Source organism: Protomyctophum parallelum (genome assembly GCF_964188405.1).
Source record: "Protomyctophum parallelum genome assembly, chromosome: 12".
NCBI lineage: Eukaryota > Metazoa > Chordata > Actinopteri > Myctophiformes > Myctophidae > Protomyctophum > Protomyctophum parallelum.
The window spans coordinates 44,137,810-44,164,290 of NC_139712.1; the positions used below are offsets into that span (position 1 = coordinate 44,137,810).

Below are 26,481 nucleotides of genomic sequence, written 5' to 3' on the forward strand. Positions count from 1 at the left end.
TTATTTTGTTGCTACCTTTATTGAATATGATTTGGCCCTATTATGCGTGTCTTAAGTACTATAGGTCTTAGTATTGGCCATTCCAGGTCCTAAGTCCTAAGACCTGGTACTTAAAGGACCACTTCACCACTTTTCAACCTATCTTCATATAATAGGTCCTCACTAATAATCATGAAAAAATGGCGCAATTTTTTTCTTACCGTGAAAACCGTCTTCCAGTGACATCATCGATGGGGAATACAAGCAAATAAAAACTGCAGGCTTTATAGTCCTGAAAAGTTACAATGTGGAAATGGAAGCCATCGTTCTCACGATAATGAAAATCTAAACATTTTTATAAAAAAACCTTGTTTAAAAAAATAATCTTCCTAATGATGATGTCACTGGAAGACGGTTTCTAAACTGCCCACAGCCCTCCTATGAGACACAGACTGAGTAGGAAAAAATCGTGCCATTTTATCATGATTATTAGTGAGGACCTATTATATGAAGATAGGTTGAAAAGTGGTGAAGTGGTCCTTTAAGACAATAGGGCCCAATGTGCCATATTTTATGACTTTTTTTTTTTTTTTTTTACAAGACCTGGTACTTAAGACAATAGGGCCCAATGGGTCATATTTTATGACTTTCTATGGTGACTTCAATTGGAGAACTTATTCAGCAGCATCCTTTCCCTGTAAAAAAAAAAATAGGAATATACTATTAGATATTGAACATATTTTTTGTTTTGTTAGTTAAAGATAATCATCTTAATAAACCTTTGCATTGCACATGTATGTATTTACCTTGGAGTCACGAGTTTTAGCTCTCATCTTGTTGACCTGGGATTCAGCAATGTCAGCACGCTCCTCTGCCTCCTCTAGCTCATGTTGAACCTTTCTGCACTTGGTCAAGTTAGCGTTGGCAGCTTCCTCCTATAATATGATAGAGATGGTTTAAAGCTTCATTATGTGAAAAGAGCATCTTAAAAACTATAGTCCAAACAAGACAATTTTAGGAAATTGTAAAGGGTGTTTGTGGCTAATGCAGTAGCCCATGCATCATGTTCATATGTTCATGAGTGCCTTGGATGAATGAGCCTTGACAGGTCCTCATTGGAATGGCACAATCATGACCGTGTTCTTGTTCGGCGCTTTGAGCGAAAACTCCCATATAAAGCCCTAACCACACCAAAGGGTCTCCATGCAACTCCTTAGGTCCAAATGGTTGCAAGCAGTTGCATGGTGACCCTTTGGTGTGGTTTGGGCCATTGAATTCCATGTGTTGAATCACTTGGGACAACATGCGTCAACGTGCAACAGGACATATCGCACCGCTGGGACAACGCTAAAACCGTCTAGACCCTTTGGTGTGGTTAGGGCTTTAGAGGGAATACAATCTATTGCTTTCCGTAGTCCATTTGGGAAACGTTCTACCATTATACCTGAAACACACTGCCTACGTCTGCAGCATCTGTGCATTGCTGTGGAACAGGTTGCCCTTTTCAGAACCTGTGTTGTAGAGCTTCTGCGTGTGTGCGGTGCAGTGCCGCTGTGTGTACTGCAGAAGCATGGCAAGCTTGTGCAAGCATGTGCTGATCTGGGAAAGCAGCAAGATGGACACTGGAAAATACTCTGCATTACATAACTGGTTCCTATTATTCATTTAGTTATTCCATTATTAGTAAAACTATGACAACAACACTAAGCCCATGGTAATGAGCTTAGTGATAATTTTAAGATAATTTAAGATAAAAAGAAAATTGTCTTACCGCATCCTCAGATTGCCTCTTGTAGCCCTTGACCTTCATCTGTAGCTTGTCCACCAGATCCTGAAGCCTGGCAAGATTCTTCTTGTCCTCTTCAGTCTGAAGTGACAGTGAATGTATATATGTTAGTTGTATGCAATCTGTTCATTTTGTCAGAGGCATATTGGTTATTAGAGTGAACATGGTATACGTTACCTGGTATGTCAGCTCCTTCACTCTCCTCTCGTACTTGCGGACACCTTTAACTGCATCTACTCCACCTCTCTGTGCAGATTCAACCTCTGCCTCCAGCTCACGCACCTGCAGTTGAATTATTCATTATGAGGTTATTTCTTCTTATATCATAAATTGTCTAGTACTGTAGCCTGTGTTAAAGTAAACCTCATCTTACCCTAGACTCCAGTTTCTGGAGCTGCTTCTTGCCTCCCTTCATAGCCAGGTTCTCAGCCTCATCCAGACGGTGCTGCAGGTCCTTCACTGTGACCTCCAGGTTCTTCTTCATCCTCTCCAGGTGAGAGCTGGTGTCCTGCTCCTTCTTCAGCTCCTCGGCCATCATAGCAGCCTGGAAAGTAATTTGTGTATTATATGTTACTATGGTTGCTATTTTTTAATTTAAATCCTGAAAGGTAAATAGTTTTGGACATATGAGGTTACAACCCGACATAGACGTTATGAAGCATGACATTATTGTTTGTTAATATGAATGACATGAGGATATAGCATATGCTAATAGTATAGTCTAGATAAGGGTATGGCATCCTAACTTACATCAGTGATGGCCTTCTTTGCCTTGTCTTCAGCATTCCTTGCTTCTTGAATACTGTCGTCCACTTCACCTTGGACTTGGGTCAGGTCAGCCTCAAGCTTCTTCTTGGTGTTCAAAAGGCTTGTGTTCTAAAATCAACATTCAGTTTGTAACTATACATTACTGGTGAATATTCTTTTATTCCACATATTGAAAGTTTGTATTGACTTACCTGCAGTGGTGTGAAGGAACTACTATTTTCAATCATTTTGCTTTCTGCACTACACAATTATTTGAAAACGTACTAGTTTTAAAAACTTTGAACTTTGAGTTACTACTTACTTTTTTATTATTATTTTTATTACAAAACAACTTCAGACCTACCATATACTTTGGCAATTTGAAAATAGCTGCTCTACCAGCTCACAACACATTTTATACATATATGAAAACTTCTGCATAATGTGTATATTTATACTTTTGATACTTTGGTTTAATAATTTTCTATTGATACTTTTAATGAAGTAAAATGGAGTACTTCTTCCATCAGTGCTTACCTGAGAGTGCAACAGTGAACCGCGTTCACTGGCATCCACCAGCTCCTGTTCAGCCACTTTGCGGCCTCTCTCTGTCTGTTCCAGAGCCACTCTCAGCTCATCAATCTCTGCCACCATGAGGCCGTTCCTACGCTCCACCATGGCCGCTTGTTCCTTCAGGTCTTCTTGACCTCTGAGAGCATCATCAAGGTGCAGTTGAGCATCCTAAAAATAAACACACATTTGAGGTGGTCATGTCGAGAGAAACATCATAATGTGACTTAGAGCAGTTCCTCTGTTTAAATATGTGCCTAACTACTATGTCCTGCACCTTAAGCTGTCCCTGGATGTTCCTCAGTTGCTTCTGGGCCTCAGAAGCCTGGCGGTTGGCGTGGCTCAGCTGAACCTCCATCTCGTTCAGGTCTCCCTCCATCTTCTTCTTGATCCTCAGGGCATCATTTCTGCTCCTGACCTCAGAGTCCAGAGTGCCCTGCATGGAGTCCATCACCCTCTGGCTGTTCCTCTTGATCTGCTCCATCTCTTCATCCTTCTCTGCCAGCTTCCTGTCCACCTCACCCTTGATCTGGTTGAGTTCCAGCTGGACACGAAGAATCTTGGACTCCTCGTGCTCCAGAGTACCCTAAAATGTAACACAGGATCAAAAGGTAGAACGGACCTATGCATGTAATATGTATTACTCCAGTTTTTTAATCTCATTGGAACAAAATCTAATATAGCAACAATTGCCTTCTTCATGTACAAGCTAATAGTTTTACCTCGGCTTCCTCAAGGGCGGTCTGGATCTCTGCCTTCTCTGTCTCCACCAGCTTCTTGTTCTTCTCCAGCTCATGGATGTTCTTTCCAGTCTCACCGATCTGTTCAGTCAGGTCTGAGATCTCCTCTGCAATTGATTGAAAATAAAGTGCATTTGAAAAAACAAAAGAAATAAATGGGTGTAGGCTAATCCACAATCAATCTTGAACTTGAGAAATGTAAAGGCATATTTATATTTACTTTGAATATTAAACACACATGAAGCCTTCCCATTAAACACACGTGAACTTTGAGATTAAACATATTAAAATGAGGACCCATTTTGACGGGAGCCCTGGCTCAAAACAAGTTGGAAAAACCATTGAAGCAAAAACTTATATTGAATGTATGTAGAGAAAGACTCACGTTGCAGGTTCTTGTTCTCACGCTTCATGGTCTCCAGTTGGTCAAGAGACTCCTCGTAGGAGTTCTTCATCTTAAACATCTCAGTGCTGAGAGAGCGAGCCTCTTTCTGTGCTCCTTCCAACTCTGCCTGTCCCTCTTCATATTTCTGCTTCCATTCTGCCAGGATCTGCACAGCATTTGTAATAACATGTGTAATTTAACCTCACTTTATGGAGGCTAAAATTATTATGTTTCAAAATAATCAGGATTCACTTGTAATTCCGACGCCCATTAGTTCGACAACGTGGCTTTGTGTGAGGTTAGGGACAGGGCTAGTAATGGGGCGAGTCGGACCAACGCGTTGTCAAAATAAGGCGCCGTCGGATTATTATGCCGTCGTAATAATGACGCTGACACAAATGATCAACTGTATGTCAAAGCACCTTATCAAAGTTCCTCTGTTTCTTGTCAAGGTTGGCAGCCAAACCATTGGCCCTCTCCACATCAACCATGAGGTCTTCCACTTCACCCTGGAGTCTCTGCTTGGTCTTCTCCAGAGAGGCACACTTGGAATTCACAGCCTCAATTTGTTCCTCCGCATCCTGAAGACGCTGGGCGAGCTTCTTCCTGTTTATCAGTGTTGAATCGAATCAAATCATTGTGGGTAGTGTGTGTGTGTATATATATATATATATATATATATATATATATATATATATAATAATAATATATATATACTATATTATATATGTCTTAAAAGTCCTGTATGTATGTATGTATGTATGTGTATATATATATATATATATAGGCCTATATATATATATATATATATATATATAGGTATATATATATATATATATATATATATATATATATATATATGTCTTAAAAGTCCTTAAATTGACACTTCACTAGTTCACGAGTTGCATGGTGACCCATTAGTGTGGTTAGGGCAAAAACTTACTTAGCTTCCTCCAGCTCCTCGGTGCGTTGGACAGCATCAGTCTCATACTTGCTCCTCCACTGACACACCTCAGCGTTGGCCTTGGACATTCCTCGCTGCAGCTCCGCCTTTGCCTCTTGCTCCTCTTCAAACTGCTCTCTCAGAAGGTCACAGTCATGGCGAGCTGATTGCACAGCATGGGCAAGAGCATTCTTTGCCTGTAAAAATAAAATTGTCAAAATAATGTCAACTGAATATGACACAAAAATATAATCCAAGGACTATTTATATGTCTAAATAAGAAATCCTCCTCACCTTGATCTCCTCTTCAACGTGTCTCTTCAACTCCTCAATCTGTTGGGTGAAGGCCTGCTTGCCTCTGGTGAGCTGTGAGACCAGAGCTTCCTTCTCCTCCAGTTGACGAGTAAACTCACCTAGTTAGAAAGTGAAATATTGTTCAAAAATGTTCTATCATCTTTTTTTGATACATATTCGTAAAATGCCTGGGATAACTGTTAATCAAACCTTCATCTCTAAATATGGAATTAGGTGAGGTACTTTTGATAAACCATGTCAACTCAAGTATACTTTACAAAGCACATTTACCATTTTCTGTCAACAGTCGTGCTCTCTGAGCTCCAACATCATTAATCTGACGAACATTCTCATCATTCTTGGACTTGATTTCACTAAGTTGGTCCTCAAGGGTGCGGCACATCTTCTCAAGATTTCCCTGTTGATTAATAATAGACATGGTCATGGTCAATTAACTGTGTGACCGACATTTATTATGTCATTCCTCACATTCCTTACAGTAGTTCAATATTCTAATTGTCAAGTACTTTGTAAATGAACACTACAATAGGAGCCGGAAGTGGGATTAATCACTGGCCATTTAGAGATATTTTCAAAAAAAATCTTTAGTATTATCTCAAGAACTATCCACAGACATTCTATTACCTTTGCCTTAGCAACAGCTTCCATGTTGCTGGACAGATCATCGATCTCCATCTTGTATTCACTTTTCTCCTTTTCAAGTTTCTGCTTGACACGCTGGAGGTTGTCGATCTGCTCGCCCAGCTCTGCGACGCTGTCGGCCTGTTTCTTACGGAGAGTAGAAGCGGTGGCCTCGTGCTGCAGCGTGGACTCTTCGAGGTCACGACGAAGCTTCTGGAACTCAGCCTCGCGCTTCTTGTTCATCTCCATCTGAGCAGCGGTCGCTCCGCCGGCCTCCTCCAGCCTCTCGCTGATCTCCTCCAGTTCCCTGGAGAGATCGGCTCGCTGCTTCTCAACCTTGGCACGAGCAGCACGCTCCGCCTCGATCTCCTCCTCCAGCTCTTCAATACGAGCCTTTTCAAATTAATTATATTTATTTCAATCATCATTTACTCTTATTAGAAGATGTATCCACATCACCACCCATCACCACCCACCAGGCAAACCAGGCATACTTGAAATGGTGGGCGTGTCCACACAAAAACGACATTTTAACAAATACTGTAGACTTATTTTTTTTGAAAAAAATCTTCCTCCTAATATAATAATAATACCTGATCATGTTTTAGGGTGCACTCACAGCACTCCATCTTTAAACTTTACATTTGAAAGAAATTAAATACCTGGAGTTCTTTGATCTTCTTCTGCAGCTGAGCCCCCATAGATTGTTCATCCTCAATCTTACTAAGAAGCTGGCTTACTTCAAATTCCTTCCTGTTTTGATAAATGATAATGAATGTATTTAAATAGCACATTTTCAGACATACCGTAGTCACAAAGTGCATTACAGAACATGATACTGTACATGCATGGTATTTTAGTGTCATTCTGCGGGTGGTTTTCATATTGTTGATATTATTTGTTTCTCCTTCTTCTTAATAATATTATTATTATTATTATTATTATTATTTTCCACATTACTTTTTTATCTTTTCGTCTGACTGCTGCTTGTCATTTTCCAGGTCCATGATGGATTCCTGGGCCAGTTTCAGATCACCCTCAAGCTTTCTCTTGGCTCTCTCCAGGTCCATGCGGAGCTTCTTCTCTTGCTCCAGAGACCCCTCCAGCTGCACAATGATTCATTATTTGTACACCATTGTTCAGTGAAACAATAAACAGAACATCCGATACACTTTTGTAAAACTCACATCGTCAACTTGCTGCTCCAGCTTGGTCTTGGCCTTGGTCAGAGTGTTGACTTTGTCCTCCTCTGCCTGCAGGTCATCCAGGGTCTGCTGGTGGGCCTCCTGGAGCGCCTTCTTCTCCTTGGTCAGCTTAGCATGACCCTCGTCCAGAGAGGCCATCTCCTCGGTCAGGTTCTTCACCTGATATGCAGTTAGCAGAACAAGCAGAGCAGGAATGGATCAGTGCTTTGCAAAGTGGACTAGGGTGTATAATCTTGAATTTAGAGTAGAATCGATAGTATATAGATTATAGAAACGTGCCACTGAAAACAATTGGTATACAGTATATTCTATACCTTGTTTTCAGTGGCATGTTTCTCCTTCTCCACTTTGGCCAAGGTGAGCTCCAGGTCATCAATGTCCTTCTTAAGCTCAGAACATTCATCCTCCAGCTTCCTCTTCTTGGCAGTCAGTTCAGCATTGATCTCCTCCTCGTCCTCCAGTCTCTCAGTCGTCTCTTTGAGCTTCGCCTCCAACTGGATCTTACTTTTAATAAGACCTTCACATCTCTCCTCTGCATCATTCAGAGCCTCGTCTCCCTGGTTGTCAATGAAGAAGAAAAAAACATAAGGGAGCAAACATTTGTTCTGGTCGAAATATACTTTTGCAGTTGCCTGTTGGGGGAGCACAGACTTTTTTTTTAAAGATTTGTTTTTGGGGCAGTAGTCAGACAGGAAAGGGGGAGAGAGATGGGGAGTGACTTGCCGCAAAGGCTGTCAGGCTCGGGAGTTGAACCCGCGGCACCCCGTATGGCTGGTTTGGCAGACTAGGGCCCTCATTTATCAACCGTGCGTACGCCAAAATATGGGCGCACGCCGAAATTACCGACATTTTCGGCATTTAACATTTCCGGCAAAGCTTGAAATTGAACTTGAGTAGGACAAATAGTCACGTCTGGTCGGGAGCTGGCGTACGCTGTTTTTCACACAAGCGGAGCAGCCTTGTCTGAACTGCTGAGAGGCTGTCACAGGCATCTAAACATATATGTATGCACTCCTAAAATGTTTATATAAAAGGTATGTATAATGTATATGGGCTACATGTAAAAAAATAAATAAATAAAAATGTCAAGGAATACATATGTGTCATATGAAATTAGTAGGAGATAAAATCGCGCAATTAAAAACAATGTTGCAAGAGATGCTTAAGCCATTTAAACAGTGTTTTGCATGAGCGCATACATGCGAGGATTTGGGCTGTCTGTGCTGAAATATTTCCATGACGGGACGTCATGTGCTGCAGCTCAGCTGCGGAGAGTCCCAACGTGGTATAGCCTACTGTAGCCTAATCTACAGCAGGCCGATGTCTTTCTTACGGTATGTGCAATATAATAAACCTGACGCGTCGCTCAATGCCAAATGTACCGTGCCAGGCTCCCAGCGCAAGTGGGAACTGCATCGGAGATATAGGTATATTACCCAGCCAGGCAACCACCAGCAACATGAGGCTATATACGGTTTTTGCTGCACATTCATATAATGACAGTTGACAGCCCGGCCGGCGGCCACTGTAGTGACTAATGACTGCGAGGCAATCTAAATAGACTGTCGAACGTCGGAACGTGCATGGTCAGTTGGTCACGGACGGACCACTGTGATAGAGAGAGACAGACAGACAGACAGACAGACAGGACAGGACAGGAGGAGCACCTGCAAAACAGCAGCGTGTGTGTGCCATTTGTTATTTAATTATGGTTCACAGGTTCAGGTTTTCGTTCACTAATATATATTGTTGTATATTAAATTAAAAATACTTTAATAATTTAATATACAACTAACAACACACAGTGAAAAATTGCGATATGTGTGCGGGGGGTGAGGCGGGCAGCAAGGGAAACGAAGCGAGAGGAGAAACAGACAGCTTTATTTAATGTGTCATGTAGGTGCGTGCGTGCGTGGACATGACAGCAAGGCAAGCGAGGTGAGAGGGAACAGACAGGGTAGGCCTACAACTTTATTTAATTCATGCAGGTGTTCGTTGTTTATTTATTTAACAACACACCAGTTAGTTGGGCTTGCAAGTTGCGTGTGCGTGCAGCGTGTGTGCGTCTGTGTGTGTGTGTGTGTGTGTGTGTGTGTGTATATGAGAGAGGGGGGTGAGGCGGGCAGAAAGGCACGGTAACCATGGTTTCCAGATCGTATAGCAGTGGTTCAGGTCGCAAAAACGAGGGCGAGGCTTGATTTCTTAGGGCGTGCCAGATCAAATTCAGCCGTGACATTTATTAACGTGAGAACAAAATTAAGGAAGGATCAGCTGTTTGCGATCACTTTATAAATGCCGTGGCGACGTGGGTGTACTACGAAACCTGCACTCGAATCTGTGGCAGATTTTACACTCGATTGATAAATGAGGGCCTAGGTGCCCAGACGGTTGAGCTAACCGTTCAGGCCAGAGCACAGACTTTTAGGGATCTGAGGGAGTTAAAATGTACTTACTGATGCTGCTGCATTTGCAAGGTTATTCTTCTCCTGCACCAGAGCCACCAGCTTCTCCTCTAGTTCCTTCTTCTTGGCCAAGGCAGTAGCCAGGTCAATCTTCATCTTCTCGTAATTTTCCTTCATGTTCATCAGCTCCTTCTCAGTCTCAGCACTCTGCAGGAGAGGCTTGATCTTGTAGTACAGCTTCATCCATGGCCAGTGTTTCACATTGCAGAATGCGCGCACGTTGAACTGGATGCAGAAAATGGCATCTCTGAGGGAACACAGTTGCAGTCATGATTGATTTGATTTTGGTCACAGTATAAATTAAAACCAGGATATACACATACAAGCCACACCAATGTGGTCCTGCAACATAAATAAAAATAGCTAAATAAAATTACATGGCACCAATAAATTGCATATAGTCGAATAAAAGTACATAGCACCAATACATTACATACAGTAGCACACGTCACATGAAGTCACAAAATGCAAAACCACTGAAAACCTAAAATCCCCAGCACAGCCTGTGTAACAGTATTTTCACGCTGTTGTATAGGAGAGTTTAGAATGAGACTGCTTGACATACAGCTCATTCCAGACAATAATATCTGTGAATATAAAATAACACTTTCCACAACCTTGACTCTTGGTATTTCATAATGTTTGGTTCGCCCCTAGTTTCATAGTTACATATGTACAATCAACTTAGCATTAGTTTTTGTGGATTGTGAACCCCCAGCTGCAGATCGAGGGTTTCCTTGCAGGTTGTTATAGCTGCTTTTATAATGTTATTATGTTCGTTATTATTGCTGTTGATATTGTCCCCCTGACAAGGCAGATGGCGGCAACCCACAATAGAGCCTGGTTCTGCTCGAGATTTCTTCCCTCGTTTATATACGCTATGCAGCTTTTATAATAGTGAATTGACACTATAAAAATGTGTGTTGAACAGCAATGGAAATTTTACTAAATATTGAATAAAGTGTGTTTTCAAAGTACCTTCTTGCCATCATCTGGACAAACTCCCGCCTCATGAGGAAACCTCGTGTGAGAGCCTGAGTCATTGTGACCAGAGCAAACAGCTTTTCATCTCGCATCTCCTCCAGTGTCCCCAGCAGACCAGCTTTGAAGAACACCTGAATACAGTGTTACAAAGACTGTAACAACACTGTACAACAAACACTGTAACAACTGAATACAACTTAATACAATGTTACCAACACTGTAATATAACAACTGTAAACATAAACCTTTATAGTCCTCTGTCCATAATGTTAAGCAAGATTACCTTGGTGTGTCCAAACTTGTACTCATCAACAGGGACAGCAATGGACCCAAGCAGCTTCTCAGAGGCTTTCTTGTTGTCCATGAACGCACCTTCGGGACATGCGCTGGCATTCAGTACTTTGTACCTGTTTTGTGGAAGTTCATGGTCATTTTGCATACTTCTTGTTAAATAGAGGTGGAACTAAAAGCTGCTGGAAAAAGGAATGGGTATACCTCTGCTTGAAGTCAGCATAAGGGATTCTGCTGGGGAAGCCCTTTCTACAGATTCTGATGCCCTCCAGAACACCGTTACACCTCAGCTGGTGGATGACCAGGAAGTTCTCCATCAAACCTGTAAAGATTATTATTATTATTATTAGGACACATTAGTGGCCAATGTTGCATTGTATGGTCTGTTTCAAATATTTGTATTATTTAAAAAAAAAAGGACATGTACATGGAAAATGGTTCATTTATATAGCGCCTTTATCCAAGGCGCTTTACATAGATTGTGCATTACATTCACCCATTCATACACACATTCATACACCGATTGCAGCGGAAGCCATGCAAGGTACCAACCAGCACATCGGGAGCAATTTGGGGTTCAGTGTCTTGCCCAAGGACACTTTGACATGTAGACAGCCACAGTCGCCAAGCCAAATAAGTATTTGAAGAAAAAAAAGAAAAACCCCTGATAACACGCACCCCACCACCTCAGCCATATATATTCCTTATTCAATTACAAAAAATCAGAAAGCCTTTTCCAAATCCAGGCTTAGCACTACAAGGTCTACACTACAACCTTCCCCGTGTTTCTTCACTCGTCCGATCCAGAAGAGCGCAGTTTGCCGGCCACTGCTACAGAGCTGACAATGAGGTTATATCTTCCCTTCTTCTCTGGAGTCCTGCCTCAGGGCAGACCAGAGGTAGAAAGCTGTCGTTCCCTGATGTCATCAGGGACACATGCTTCAGTAGACAGGAAGTGGGGGTGGCAATGAAGGACCGGTGCTTCAGTAGGCAGGAACTGGGTGTGGAATCCGGGAGGCATACTATGATCCGACGGAGCATTGATCCGAAGGAGCAATGGTCCGAGGTGCGCTGGGGGTCGGGAGAGGGTTGGGGTTAGGTTTAGGTGTCTGCCCCGGGGGAGGTTAGGGTTAGGGTGAGGGTTTGAGGTAGGTTGTCGATCGGACCAATGCTCCGTCGGATTAAAGTATAGTAACTGTGGAATCCATGATCTCGACCGCGGTCGAAAAATGATGATGATGACTAGGTCTTAATTAGGGCCTCTAGGAGAGCGTATTACATTGAAATGGCGCCAAATGTTTATGTTTTGTGTTTACCTGGAGTCTTGGACTCGTTGGGAATCAGGCAACGCACAAAGTGTGGATGAGTGCTTCTCAAGTTGGTCATCAGCACCCCCAAGTTCGCCTATTGAGAATTAGACTTATTAGTAGTAAGAAGTGATTACAGAAGTGATACAATATTGTACTTTTTTCCTCCACTACAATTATTTGAAATCTACTTTGCAGATTTAGATTTTTCTAAAACATTCATTAACCACTTAAGCCCAATTTAAAACTTCAGCCATTTGATCTACAAGCTCATATGTGATACAGTCAGAAATTGTTTAACTCCAACATGACATGCCGTGCCTATTTATTACATGGATATAATGTTGATAATAATAATGCCTCATTTGTAGAGGAATATAATGTTGATAATGAATAAATATTCTTACCCTGAAAGCACTAGACACAGTCTGCATGGAACCACCCTTCTTCTTTCCTCCCTTCTTTGTGTTATCTGTTTATATGTGTTAGAATCATTAGTTATACAGAATGAAAATGCTTCCCTTATAGATTCGGAGTGTTTATAGTATTAATAAACATACTGTTCTGCCCCATGGCCACCTAGCCCACTAGGGGGAGACCTTATACTGCTGTATGGACACTTAGTTCCTCTAGGGGTAACCTTTACTTGTAACACTTCCTAGGGGGACCCTTTACTTGTAACACTTCCTTGTTTTGTCATTCTGATTTGAGCTTCAGAGCTAGCAGCAGCAGAACTATTCTCTCCTCACGCAGGACCTAGAGAGTCATGAGTCTGTAAGTTTCTGTTGTTTAGTTTTCTTAATATGATTGTACTGTGCAGAGATTAGACAACAGTATGTTTTTGAAATAGCTTGTGATTTGTGTTTGTTAGGAATAGGTAAAAGTATGTTCTGTGAAACAGCTGTGAATTGTTTTTGATTATTTCCTAAGCTACCTGTTTATGTTGCATTGTAAGAATGTACAATGTAAGTTTATGTACAATGATTGTAATACATTATTATTTCCTTTGATTGCAGTTTTACAACTAAACATTCTGCCAATGAAGAAACTCGTCTCTGTCTTTATTGGAGCTGTTGTTGTTAACTATCTGTCACGTCACATAAATGGGCACGTGATAAGGACAGAATAGTAAAAAGACCCACTTCAACGTGGTCGCTTCAAGAGGAAGGATAGATTCAACACTGTAACACAGACACAAAATCCCGTAACCCACACATCATGGATTCAAAAGAAAATGCATCAGAAGAACAGACATTTGAGACCAGATCAAAGGTGTCTACACACTCTAGTAGATCCAACACATCTAATGTAAGTGCAGCGGCTACAAAGGCACGCGCCAAAGTTCTTGCTGCCCAGGCCAAGCTTACCTTTGCTAAAAGAGAAGCCGACCTACTCAAGCAACAAGCTGGATTGCAGGCAGATTTGCACATACTTGAGGCTGAAAAGGAAGCTACTGCAGCATTGGCAGAAGCTGAATTCTTGGAAGAAGCTGTAGAGAACGAAAGAGAAGGTTCATTCCATGAACTAAATAATAAAACACCACCGATTGACCCTGTTGAACGCACCAAAGAATATGTGCAGCAACTATCACTAGAAGGTAATCCTCCTCACACTGGTCATGTGCAGCAATTGTCACTAGGAGGCAACCCTACACACACTGTCCATATGCAGCAACAGTCACTAGAAGTTAACCCTTCACACGCCAACTTTAAGCAGATAGAACCTACCTCAACTCAGATGCAACACTCCACTATGCATTACAACGTGGACGATAATTGTGATGACGATGAGCTGAGTTATCATTCCTTTAGCAGTACATCGATGGAGTTGAGTCCTCAACAACAAACACGCAGTGTGCCCTCATTTAATCCAGTCACAAAGGTGAAACCCTCCTTTCATACAGACTCGAGAACTGAACACAGGAGAAGTGTCAGCTTTCACAGGGAAAACCATGATGCACACGTTGCATATAGTCAACAAAGGTACTCCTTTGAGCCTCAACGGTCACAGTCTTACAGCACGTCAGGTCATAACCCTCAACAAGGGTACTCCTCTAGGCCCCAGCAGCCACAATCTTACAGTATGTCAGGTCATAACCTTCAACAGGGGTACTCCTCTAGGCCCCAGCAGCCACAATCTTACAGTACGCCAGATCATAAACTACCTACTGAATCAGAAGCATCTGACTTAGCAAAATACTTGCTGCGCCGTGAGATGGTAAGCTCTGGACTTCTGCTTTACGACGATCAACCAGAGAATTTCTGGTCATGGAAGGAGTCATACCGAAGTGCTACCAAAGGCTTAAACCTAACAGCCAGAGAACAGCTTGATCTAATGACCAAGTGGCTAGGGCCACAATCATCAGTGCATGCTAAAAGAATTAGGTCACTGCATGTCCAGAATGCGGAAACTGGACTCCTCCTTCTGTGGCAGAGGCTTGAAGAAACGTATGGAGCACCTGAGATCGTAGAAAGTGCACTAATCAAGAAATTGGAAAGCTTTCCAAAAATTGCAAACAGAGAAAATCAGAGATTAAGGGAACTGGGAGACATACTTCTTGAAATTGAAGCAGCAAAGCATGATGGCTACCTGCAAGGCCTCACCTATCTAGACAATGCAAGAGGAGTCAGCCCGATAGCCGAAAAACTACCATACAGTTTGCAGGAACGGTGGATAATGCATGGCTCCAGGTATAAGAGAGATAACTGCGTTACCTACCCACCATTCTCAGAGTTTGTCAGATTTGTTTGCGAACAAGCAAGAATACGAAACGACCCCAGTTTTGCCACTTTAGCATCAGGCAGTGACAGTAGCTGTAAAACAGAGAAACCCGCAAACCAAGGTTACAGACCTGCCGTAACAGTACGAAAGACAGATGTGGAATCAGAGTCAGAGATGAATCCTGCTCTACAGTCAGAGTCTCAAGAGAGTCAACCAAAGAAAGCAACCGACGATCCAGGAAAAGAGTGCCCTCTTCATCACCTGCCACATCCTCTCAGAAATTGTCGAACCTTCAGAAACAAACCATTGGATGAACGCAAAGTGTTTCTTAAAGACCGAAACATATGCTTCAGATGTTGTTCGTCTACACAACATCGCGCAAAGGACTGTGATTGGCCGATATACTGTCATGAATGCAACAGCGAAAGACACCAGTTTGCTTTACATCCTGGACCATCAGTAAGGGTGACAAACGTAACCCTGTGGGATGATCAAAGCGGGGAGCAAAGTGACAAAACAGAGGATGGGGCGTCAACCGTCACGTCCAAATGCACAGAGGTGTGTGGTGCAGGAGCTACAGCGAGATCGTGCTCGAAAATATGTTTGGCAAAAGTGTACCCAGCTGGGCACAGAGAAAAGGCCATCAAAGTGTACATAGTATTGGATGACCAAAGTAACAAATCTTTGGCAAGGAAGGAGTTCTTCGACATCTTCGACATTGGAGTCAAGTCTCTTCCATACACCTTAAAGACCTGTTCAGGCATCATTGAAACGACAGGTAGAAGGGCACAAAATTACATAGTGGAATCACTTGATGGCAATACACACGTTCAACTGCCAAACCTGATTGAATGTGACAGTATACCTGATGACAGGTCAGAAATCCCGTCCCCAGAAATCACAAGTCACTATACTTACCTCAAACCTCTTGCAAACCAGATTCCACCTGTTGATCCTGACGCCAACATCCTGATATTGCTCGGAAGAGATGTCCTTGAAGTCCACAAGGCGAGAGAGCAGTACAATGGACCTCGCAACTTGCCATTCGCACAACGTCTCGACTTAGGTTGGGTTGTTGTGGGAGAAATCTGTAAACAAGGAGCTCACAGGCCTACTATCGTCAATGCCCACAAAACGATCATCCACAGTAATGGCCATTCAGCTCATCTTGATCCTTGTCCCAGACACCTTCTTAAAAAGGAGAACTACAATGACTCTGACACATTCAATGAGATGAGCATCCTCAGGAGCGAGGTGTTCAAACAAACTCCAGAAATCCAACAAGCAAACAAAAATTACACCGACCTTGCCATGCAAGCACAAAGCACTGTCCTCAAGTGTGTACAGAAAGATTACTCTTTGCTCAAAGTTGGAGGCCTTTCGACTCACAAAGTCTTGGCCACCTTAGTGGTGGAAGTAAAGTCTGTAATTAACCACAGACCCTTAGTATCTGTCTCAACAGAACCAGACGTGCCAGCAGTGCTGACACCTGCAAGGATCCTGAATCAAAGGACAGGAAACATAGCTGCACCTTCAGGAGGCATCAGCACCCCAGACCTTTATTCAAGACAATGGAAGCAAATGCAAAGTCTCGCAAATGCCTGTCATGAACCCAATCTTCAAGTGAGAGATGTAGTCCTGCTCAAAGACTCCCTAACGGAGAGGAATGTATGGCCACTCGGCGTGGTTTCTGAGACAATGCAAAGCAAAGTCAACGGAGTATGGAAGGTCAAGGTCAAATGGAAGAGCCTGAGACGTATCTCAGAAATAGTTCGCTTTCTCAAACGGAAAGGATTAATGGCATAATAATCATCATTATACCATGGCGGGGAGTGTTCTGCCCCATGGCCACCTAGCCCACTAGGGGGAGACCTTATACTGCTGTATGGACACTTAGTTCCTCTAGGGGTAACCTTTACTTGTAACACTTCCTAGGGGGACCCTTTACTTGTAACACTTCCTTGTTTTGTCATTCTGATTTGAGCTTCAGAGCTAGCAGCAGCAGAACTATTCTCTCCTCACGCAGGACCTAGAGAGTCATGAGTCTGTAAGTTTCTGTTGTTTAGTTTTCTTAATATGATTGTACTGTGCAGAGATTAGACAACAGTATGTTTTTGAAATAGCTTGTGATTTGTGTTTGTTAGGAATAGGTAAAAGTATGTTCTGTGAAACAGCTGTGAATTGTTTTTGATTATTTCCTAAGCTACCTGTTTATGTTGCATTGTAAGAATGTACAATGTAAGTTTATGTACAATGATTGTAATACATTATTATTTCCTTTGATTGCAGTTTTACAACTAAACATTCTGCCAATGAAGAAACTCGTCTCTGTCTTTATTGGAGCTGTTGTTGTTAACTATCTGTCACGTCACATAAATGGGCACGTGATAAGGACAGAATACATACCATTAATACAACACATTATATTAATAAACATACCTTCAGGCTCAGGTGGGGGATATAACACAGAGAGCAGTTTAACTGAAGATCTCTGGTACAATTGCACCACAGAGTCGTTCAAAGGGTCTTTATTCTTCTCCAGCCAGCCTGTGATACTGTAATCTACAGTTCCAGCGTAGTGGACTAGGGAGAAGTGGGCCTCACCCTTGCCTTTGGCAGGCTTGGGCTTCTCAAAGGCTTTACACTTTCCAAGATGTGTGCCCATCAACTTGTCAATGAACGTTTTGTCTGAAGCCTTTGGGAACATGCACTCCTCTTCAAGGATGGAGAAGATGCCCAAGGGCTTTGTGGAGCAGACACAAGAAACAAGTCACCAAAAGCAAAAACATAATGTCCATTAAAGCACAAAATAAAAATAATTATACCTTCTCTTTTATCCCACAATTTTGTAACCCATGTTTCCACCCCTGTGTCAATGTTCTAATGTGATCCTGGGCTCTACACACCCTCCGCCAACCTGGGGAGAGCAACGGACTTGAACTCATGCTTCCTTCATGCATGAGTGTCCAAGTCGCTCCTTTACACCTGACGGGGGAGTTTCCCTAGTTGGACGTAGCGCGTGGAAGGAACGCACTATTCCAACCAGTTCCTTTCCCCTTCATCAGGCGACCCGGCTGGCCAGGGGGAGGCAGTTTAGAGAACAGGATTACTGCATGTTTTTTGTGAGGGTACCTACCCTAGGGGACACGGGAGAACATGCAAACTCCACACAGAAAGGCCCTTTCGCCAACCCTGCCTCGGGTATGGCCACTGATGATGCAGAGGAGGGAACACGCCCACAGCATCCCCAACGGGAATCGAACCCAGGACCTTCTAGCAGGCGACAACACTACCGACTGTGCCACCGTGCCCCCATAATTATACCTTCTCAATGAGCTCAATGCAGACAGCCAAGTCCATGATAATATATGAATATAATATAATAAGAATTGTATACCTTCTCAATGAGCTCAATGCAGACAGCCAGGTCCATGCCGAAGTCAATAGTATCCCAGGGTATGCCTTCTTTTTTGTATTCCTCTTGTTCCAGAACAAACATGGTGTGATTGAAAAACTGTTGCAGTTTCTCATTGGTGAAGTTGATGCACAGCTGCTCCAGGGTGTTGAACTGTGAGTGGAAATATCATTAGCCTGCAGTTTCTTAAAATCTCTGTGACAAAAATGCATTGTATCCCACTTAAAACAAGTCCAATACAACTTAAAACAATTAAGTTCATGCTTACATCAAAGATTTCAAAACCAGCGATGTCCAGCACACCAATGTAGTAGTTTCTCTGCTGCTTGGTGTCCAGCATCTCGTTGATCCTGATGACCATCCACAAGAACTCCTTCTCGTATATGGACTTGGCCAAGGCGCCGACAGAGTTCATTACCTAAGGAAATAGTTATTTGTAGCGTTATTAGTATGGGCGTGTGAATTACACAATTTACAATTTAGGCACTAAACATAGCAATTTACAATAAGCAAGGAAAAAAGCCAAATGTCATCGGAATTTTGTCCTCAGCCTAATATGAATGTGCGTGCAGAATTTCATGGAAATTGCACACTCTTGAAGCATTTTGTACAAAACGGAGCACTCTTGCAAACTTTGGAAGTCAATCATAGCCAATCAGGACGGAATATGACACATCTGTTTCGTTTATAAACTAAACAGATGTGTCATATTAATATCCCTCTTCTTTTCACATTTTTTTCCGTGCTACTTCTGACATTCACTCCTATACCCCACAAGGCAAAGAGATGTTTTTGAATTACCCTATTGTCGCACTTCCAAACATCAATCATTCATCAAATTTAGAGGCCCTCATCTATGGAATTCCCTAGATGCTACACTTAAATCCTCACTATCCTTGCCAATATTCAAGAAACATCTAAAGAAATATCTGATTTTTTCCTCTGTAGATTAGCCTACATGATTTACTTTTGTGTGTTTGTTGTTGTATTGTTTATTTCCCCTTTCTGTGCAGTCTCTGTGTTTCTATTTCACAGCTGCCCCCCTTTGCCAACTTTTAGACTTCTGTAATTGTTCTTGATGATGAACTTTTAATCTGCTTTATCAATGACCTCTTCCATACAGGAAAGTATTCCAAATAAGCCAGCTGGCTTCTTCCTTTCCTTGCATTGTATTCTTGTTCTTTGATATGTATATTGTTCATTTTTTATGTTATATTTTAATGTGCTAAATAAATAAACCTAAAAACCTAAAACCTTAAATCAGATCATGGAAATAATGGAATTTACTCACCTGTGGCACAGTTTGGCCCTTCGTGACGTACTCGTTTCCAACTTTCACTTTGGGGTAGCAATATGCCTTAAGCATCTCTGCTGAGTTTATGCCCAACAGGTAGCCAATCTTGTCAGCCACTGAAATCAATTTGTACATTTACAATTTAGGCAATTAGCACATGCTCGTAATCCAGAGAGTGATTTACACTCTGGCAACAAGCAAGGTAACACAAGGTAATATGTCAAATGCATAGAGATGGTAATCTAGGATCATAGTTTAGACCAGTCTTTGGTTAGACAGTCATTATTCCGACATCGACAACCTATCTCTACCCCAGGGTTCCCCAATACATTTTCCTCAAGGGCCATATTTTGACTAGCGTACCAGGCTGGGGGCCAAGTCCGCACGCGCGAGGTCGAGGTCTTGCCCTGAAAATTATTTTTCAGGGCAAGACCCCAATTGAAAAGGACGCCCAGTTGGACATGCATAGGCTACTGACCCCCATGTAATGCCATTTATATCTGGGACCCTCCAAAAAAATGAAGAATTGGGGAACCCTGCTCTACCCTAACCTAAACATAAGCAAGCACGGGAGCAGCGCAGTTCGAGCGGTAGTCCAACCATTGTTTCTGCATGTTGGTCTGTTGGCGGCTCTAATCTTGGTACGCATCCCATTAAACCAAATAACTACCGTCTAAACATTATGAAAATAAATATTGGAAATAGCTTAGTTCACTCAGAATATAGATCAGTCACAATAATGAAAAGTAACTGCAATACTTATGACAAAGAGTGCATTATTTTCCTTCATTCCTTAATTGAAGATGCCGTGATCCTAACCCGACATGCGTTGCCAACTTGCCAGTTAGTTAAAAATCATCCGTGGCTTCCCTGTGAGGTTATTGTCCCGACCCCATCACGTGATCTGAAATTGAGGCCGATCACGTCATTCTCTACTGATTAGAATCTGATTGGGAGCAAAAAAAACATGGATATTATATCCATATCATTAGACTGGATATTGTCTGTGACTTTGGATATTGTTCTATAAAAAATATAATAATCTCAGATCAGGAAAAATTGGTATCGGCAGACACTCAAAATCAAATGATCGGAAACGGATCGGGAGTAAAAAAGTGTGATCGGGACATCCCTAGTTTAGGTTTAGGGTGTTGGATTAATGCGTAAACATGGCTGACGCCGGTGCCTGAAAATGCACTCGCTTTCTCTCACAGCTCACCCTCCGTGATAATGACAAGTAAGACGCACGAACGTGGGAAGCGAACACCGCTTGTAAATTGCAATAACAACAATTAGAATAAATGACGTACTTTTTTCATGTTTTCTTTTTTTAAGTTTCCTTTTTCTTTTATTTTTAAAAGTTTTCTACTGTGTGTGTGTGTGTGTGTGTGTGTGTGTGTGTGTGTGTGTGTGTGTGTGTGTGATACAGCTGGTGTGTCACAGCGTGACACACGCACGCACAGACAGACAGACAGTTTTGCCTAGCTTCCATAGTAAGCTGCTCATTGCATTCGCAATAAATAATAATAATAATAATAGTAAAGATGCAGCTCACCCTCCGTGCTGTCTGGCTCCGCCTGTTCCTCACGTTGCTTCTGTTTGAACGTCAGGACCCCATGATGCATCACTGCACCGGTTAACTTGTAGATTAACTGTTTCTCCTCACCGGTGAAGCCCAGGATGTCAATAGCTTCCTGATGTCAATAAGAAAAAAATATTGAGATTAAGCATTACATTAACAAACATCTCTTAAAACTGGGTACAACTCAACAGTAAACCAACATACAGTAATTGTATATATATATATATATATATATATACATATATATATATATATATATATATATATATATATATATATATGCACATTTCTAAAGTGACTTTTATGACCTTTTAATACCTATACAAAAGATAATTAAGACCATCACGGTGTCAGTAATACACTATACTATACAAATTTACAAACATTTGGCCAAATTGTCCTATGAAAAACGTACAAAATCTGAAAACGTGTAGCTATTTTCACAATAACAATTTACAATTTAGGCATTTAGCAGACGCTCTTAATCCAGAGCGATTTACAATAAGCAAGAACAAAAAGCATGGGAATACATCACATAAAAGCATTTATCATGAAATACTGTGCCGCAACATCAAAATGTGTGAGACCTGGACGCATCTGTGTCATTTTAGCTCTTAACCACTTTACTTTAGCTATTGAAAAATAGCAGATGGCCTTGCAGATCTACGAGCTTGTAGGTCTGCTTTTTTTGAAAAATGTGTGCAAATCTCCCTATATTCCATAACAGCGTAAGTTTTTTTTGCTTTGTCCCTGGAACAAAATATGATTTCGGGAGTCCTTGACATGAAAAAGTTTGAGAACCACTGATATGACATAGAAACATACGCTTTTCAGAAAAGGATTTAGAAGACATTTTGTAGATTCGGGTATCAGGTCTTAACGGGTTAGAAAGTAAAATAGTATAAATAGTTAAATAGTAACTGACATCGGTGGCGTCCAGCTCGGCATTGTCGTCAATGCTGGCCACAGCGATCACACCCATGCTGATCAGCGGGAAGTCGTAGGGGTTGTTGGTGATCAGACACATTTCTGAAAAGGGATTAAACAAAGGGTGAACCTTTGTTTTCATTCATTCATGTTTGTTCTTCTCACTGAATCATCAGTACCAATTTAACAATAATAATAATAACCAATTACCAATAATCTCAGGTTTGTGGTTGGTCATCATCTGGAAAAATATGTGGTAACCTCTCTCTGCGCAAAGCTGGTAGGTTACTCTGGACTTCTCCAGCAGATCTAGAGTATATGGGTTGAACATAACTCATAATATTAATAATAATAATTATGATCTATATAGGATGTGCATAACTATTATTATTATTATTATTATTATTATTATTATTATTATTACTATTTATATTGGTTGTACGGAACTCAAAATGTAATCCTCAAATTAATGCATACACATAATTCATTATCTGTGGACCTCATACTTACATGTCTCAATATCAGCACTGGACAGTTTACCCGATGTGTTGAAATGGATTCTGATGAATTTACCCTGTTTGATATAGCACAATTTGTTGCATCCCTCTACATTGTGGAATTATTGCGGGTATTCTCATAAAATGCCATTATTTACACTTACAAAGCGAGAGGAGTTGTCATTCCTCACAGTCTTGGCATTACCATAGGCCTCCAGCAAGGGATTGGCTGCAATAATCTGATCCTCCAGTGACCCCTGAATGTTTTAGACATCGCCCAATTTAAAACTTGGTTAGAATGATTTTAAAATAAATTGCTACATTTCATATAAATGCTTTATGTTCAAAAACATGTATTTGTTAAAAACCTGCACATTATACCTGGATTTTGCCACTGCTGCCTGCGGGTTTCTCTCCACTAGAAGAAGCAGCTGTTGCAAAGTACTGGATGACACGTTTGGTGTTCACAGTCTTCCCGGCCCCGGATTCTCCACTGGTTATAAATGCATACATTCAGAGAAATGCAATTAGTGAATTTGTGTACAACGTAGGACAGGAATTTCAGGGATGCCACAAAGGCTATAGCCGTCGTTGCCCATCAGTTTGGCCTTGTGCCCCTCAAAAAATGCCATGCCCTGAAGCCTATTAATTCCCCAGCTGACTGTACCACTTTCTCCATGTCTCTTTCTTGTCATGTAGACACCAGTGTCTTTTGTTGAGATTCTAAATTCTTAGCTTCCCTGATTCCCCATCTTTAAACCAATCCAGTGACTTTGGTGCAGGGCTGAGCATGGATCAGATTGTAAATGCCATTATTTATTTCACTGCAGATAGACTACATATAATCAAAATCCGTAACACTTACATTCAATTAATTATTTCAATGGACTAAAATCGTTTTATTTGATGGCCTTCCTGCCCTGGCATTTGACCTTAATTTGTGCAACAAAGGCCAAGTGGCCTTGCCCCTAACATGACAAAATTGCAGGCCTGGTACAATTTTTCTTTTTAATGCCTAGTAATGGGTAACGTACGTGATCAGGACAGACTGGTTCTCTCTATCTGTAAAAAAGTAAAACAAATATTTAGTCTTGGATACAGCATAAAACAATTATAGTTAAATATTGTTTACGTTGTCCTGACTAGTACGTACCCATCAGCATGAACTGATAGGCGTTGTCAGAGACAGAGAAGATGTGGGGTGGAGCCTCAATACGCTTCTTGCCTCTGTAGGCATTTACAACCTCCTGGTCGTACACTGGGAGCCACTTATAGGGGTTCACAGTTGCACAGAACAAGCCAGAGTAGGTCTGCAGGGGAGAAGAGAGAGAACATTAACATCATACAACACATAGACATACTGTAGACATTAAAAGGTAGACGCCTCCTCCGGATCTGGGGTATGTGTATCATATGGTGGCCGACATATTGAGCTCCAAAATGGCGAAGGCACAGCACGCTGCCACTCAAAGTGACTACTGGCCAAACACAGCACGTCTTTTCTGAGATTGTCAGAAAGATTCATCACTTCCTCCTCAGTGACATCACTTCCTCCTCAGTGACATCGCTTCCTCCTCAGTGACATCACTTCGAAGTCCTGGAAAAGATGTGCTGTGATTGGACAGTAGTCACTTTGAGTGGCAGCTGCCCGCCATTTTGGAGCTCAATATGGCAGCCGCCATAAGATACATGTCGCTCCAATGAACTAGCAGTGGCAAAAGAGGCGTCTACCTCTCTATGTCACAACATAGCACTGAGCATGCCACATATCTGGGACAACGGATCACTAGAACTGGGATTCAAGAGTTGCAACTAAGTGGCATAAACTAATGGGCAAGTTCGCCCGGGCCGCTGTTGTAGCTATTCGGGCACCATAGGCTGACAGCGGGTTCGAGTTCCGATCCCAGTGACCTTTGCTGCGTGTCACTGCCCATCTCTCACCCCATTTCCTGTCTACTGTCTACTATCCTATAAATACATGCATACCCCCCCCCCCCCCCCCCCCCACACACACACACACACACACACACACACACACACACACACACACACACACACACACACAAACACAACTAATGAACAAGTTAACATCAGAACCATGAGTTTGTTTGAATTTGTTATCTATGCCATGGTTTTCACTTGATGTTATCATTGCATTTTTTCATCATATTTTTCTTTCTCTGCCATCGAGAGGTGCAATACTGTAGCCTACTGCTCTGTGTGTAGAAAAGCTTACATAGATCATCCATGCTGCATAACGCTCTTTGAGGTTATACAGGACAGTGGCTTCACTGAGGTGGGTCATCATGGCCATGTCCTCAATTTTGTCATACTTGGGAGGGTTCATAGGGTGGATGGCATCTTCCTTTACAGTTCTTTCCTAAAAATAAAAACAACTTCAGAATGTCTTTCTATTACAGTTGTGCTGTGTCACTATTTAAATTTAGATCCACCTCCACCTACGTACGTCCTTTGTGTCTAACACTTCCACGGTGACTTTGTCACCATCCTTCTTTATAATTCTACACTTGAGGTACAGCTCCTTAACGTCGGCCACATATGCTGCAGTTTTGGCATCAAAGGGCGCAGATTGTGCTTCCATTCTCTCCCTCTCTGGTTTACGGAGGTACATGGCGGCCTTGCCGTACTGCTCCATCTCTGCGTCCGTACTCATGGTGGCGACTTTCTGTAGATGGACAAATAGATGGTGTTGATGCTTTTGCTGACTTGAGATCTGAGCAGATACCTGTAGTACTATTATGATTGTAGCTTAGTGTAAGTTTAATAGAAAAAATATGAACACTCACTTTTCCCCTCTACCAGTAGCTGTGGAACCTTGTGCAATCCTCAAGTCTGAAAGAAACACATTGGGAGGACATTAACATGAGTTGAACGATTTAATACAATTTATAATCATGAACTAAATTAGCTTATGTGAATCATAATATCCGTTCTTGCCACACATCACTTCATAAGACATTTTATATTAGCATTGCATTTAAATTAAATTATGCTTGCCCATTAAGGTATCTTCATTTTTTGGTTCATTTGCTTATTCCTAACTTCATCAAGTTATTTTTGTCATTACAGCCATGTTTCTTTTTTGTTTGTTTGTTTGTTTCTTTTTTTTTCTTTCTTTTTAAATACTGAAGCAGTGCTAGATTAACTGTTTTCCTTTAAGGTTACATTAATTAAGGTTACATTCAGAGGTAAAACATATTGCTACTTTAAAATAATAATAACTCTAGTAGATGTAAAAGTATATGCAATGCTAAGTATGATTTAAACAATCATTACATAATTGACATATCTAAATAGAAATGAATGAACAAAATAAAGTTCCAATCTGTCCAAAAAACATATTATTAATAATACAAATAAGAAGAATGAGAATGCACAATCAATCATTTTAGTCTGTAGCCTACAATATAACAACTACAGTATGCTGTCCATTCATTATTCTGTTTGTGTAACCTTGGGACATGTATGTATGTGGCACTATGTACGGAGCCATGTTAAAGATTAATAGCCAGCATGTCTAATAGATTTATATCACTATGATTAGCTAACGTCTCTAAAACATTGATATGATGTCATATAAATGTGACTATGAAGGACAGATGAAGTCTCACTCACCTGCAACTCTGAACTCCTCAGCAATGGGTGGCTGTCTCAGCATGCTTTTATATCAGTTGATAATGGCATGCTAT

General features: G+C 41.5%; 1 protein-coding gene across 1 annotated transcript; it reads right to left on the reverse strand.

The window, feature by feature from the left end:
- On the reverse strand, window positions 1–26,481 carry LOC310868061 (myosin heavy chain, fast skeletal muscle-like). The gene is made up of 41 exons (XM_083778307.1): window positions 26,408–26,481; window positions 25,579–25,624; window positions 25,239–25,457; window positions 25,008–25,151; window positions 23,925–24,081; window positions 23,806–23,833; window positions 23,153–23,264; window positions 22,936–23,028; window positions 22,785–22,848; window positions 22,485–22,583; window positions 22,273–22,376; window positions 21,321–21,459; window positions 19,763–19,881; window positions 18,740–18,889; window positions 18,454–18,624; window positions 17,496–17,799; window positions 12,743–12,807; window positions 12,345–12,432; window positions 11,233–11,350; window positions 11,021–11,144; window positions 10,732–10,868; window positions 9,745–10,000; window positions 7,606–7,848; window positions 7,274–7,450; window positions 7,047–7,192; window positions 6,749–6,839; window positions 6,090–6,479; window positions 5,736–5,862; window positions 5,445–5,563; window positions 5,151–5,347; window positions 4,630–4,813; window positions 4,208–4,373; window positions 3,805–3,929; window positions 3,360–3,668; window positions 3,050–3,253; window positions 2,516–2,641; window positions 2,139–2,309; window positions 1,943–2,047; window positions 1,751–1,846; window positions 786–914; window positions 1–674 (listed from the first exon to the last, which is right to left on the reverse strand). Exons 3-41 carry the CDS (start codon window positions 25,443–25,445, stop codon window positions 654–656), a joined length of 5,805 nt encoding a protein of 1,934 aa, XP_083634433.1. The 5' UTR covers window positions 25,446–25,457; window positions 25,579–25,624; window positions 26,408–26,481; the 3' UTR covers window positions 1–653.

Excerpts from the sequence above, each read along its gene's own strand:
- LOC310868061 (XM_083778307.1), bottom strand. The coding sequence starts at position 25,445 with ATGAGTACGGACGCAGAGATGGAGCAGTACGGCAAGGCCGCCATGTAC. Across the intron at positions 24,082-25,007 it reads ATGCAGCATGGATGATCTAT|ACCTACTCTGGCTTGTTCTG; the intron begins GTAAGCTTTTCT and ends TCTCCCCTGCAG. Across the intron at positions 3,254-3,359 it reads ACATCCAGGGACAGCTTAAG|GATGCTCAACTGCACCTTGA; the intron begins GTGCAGGACATA and ends GTTTATTTTTAG.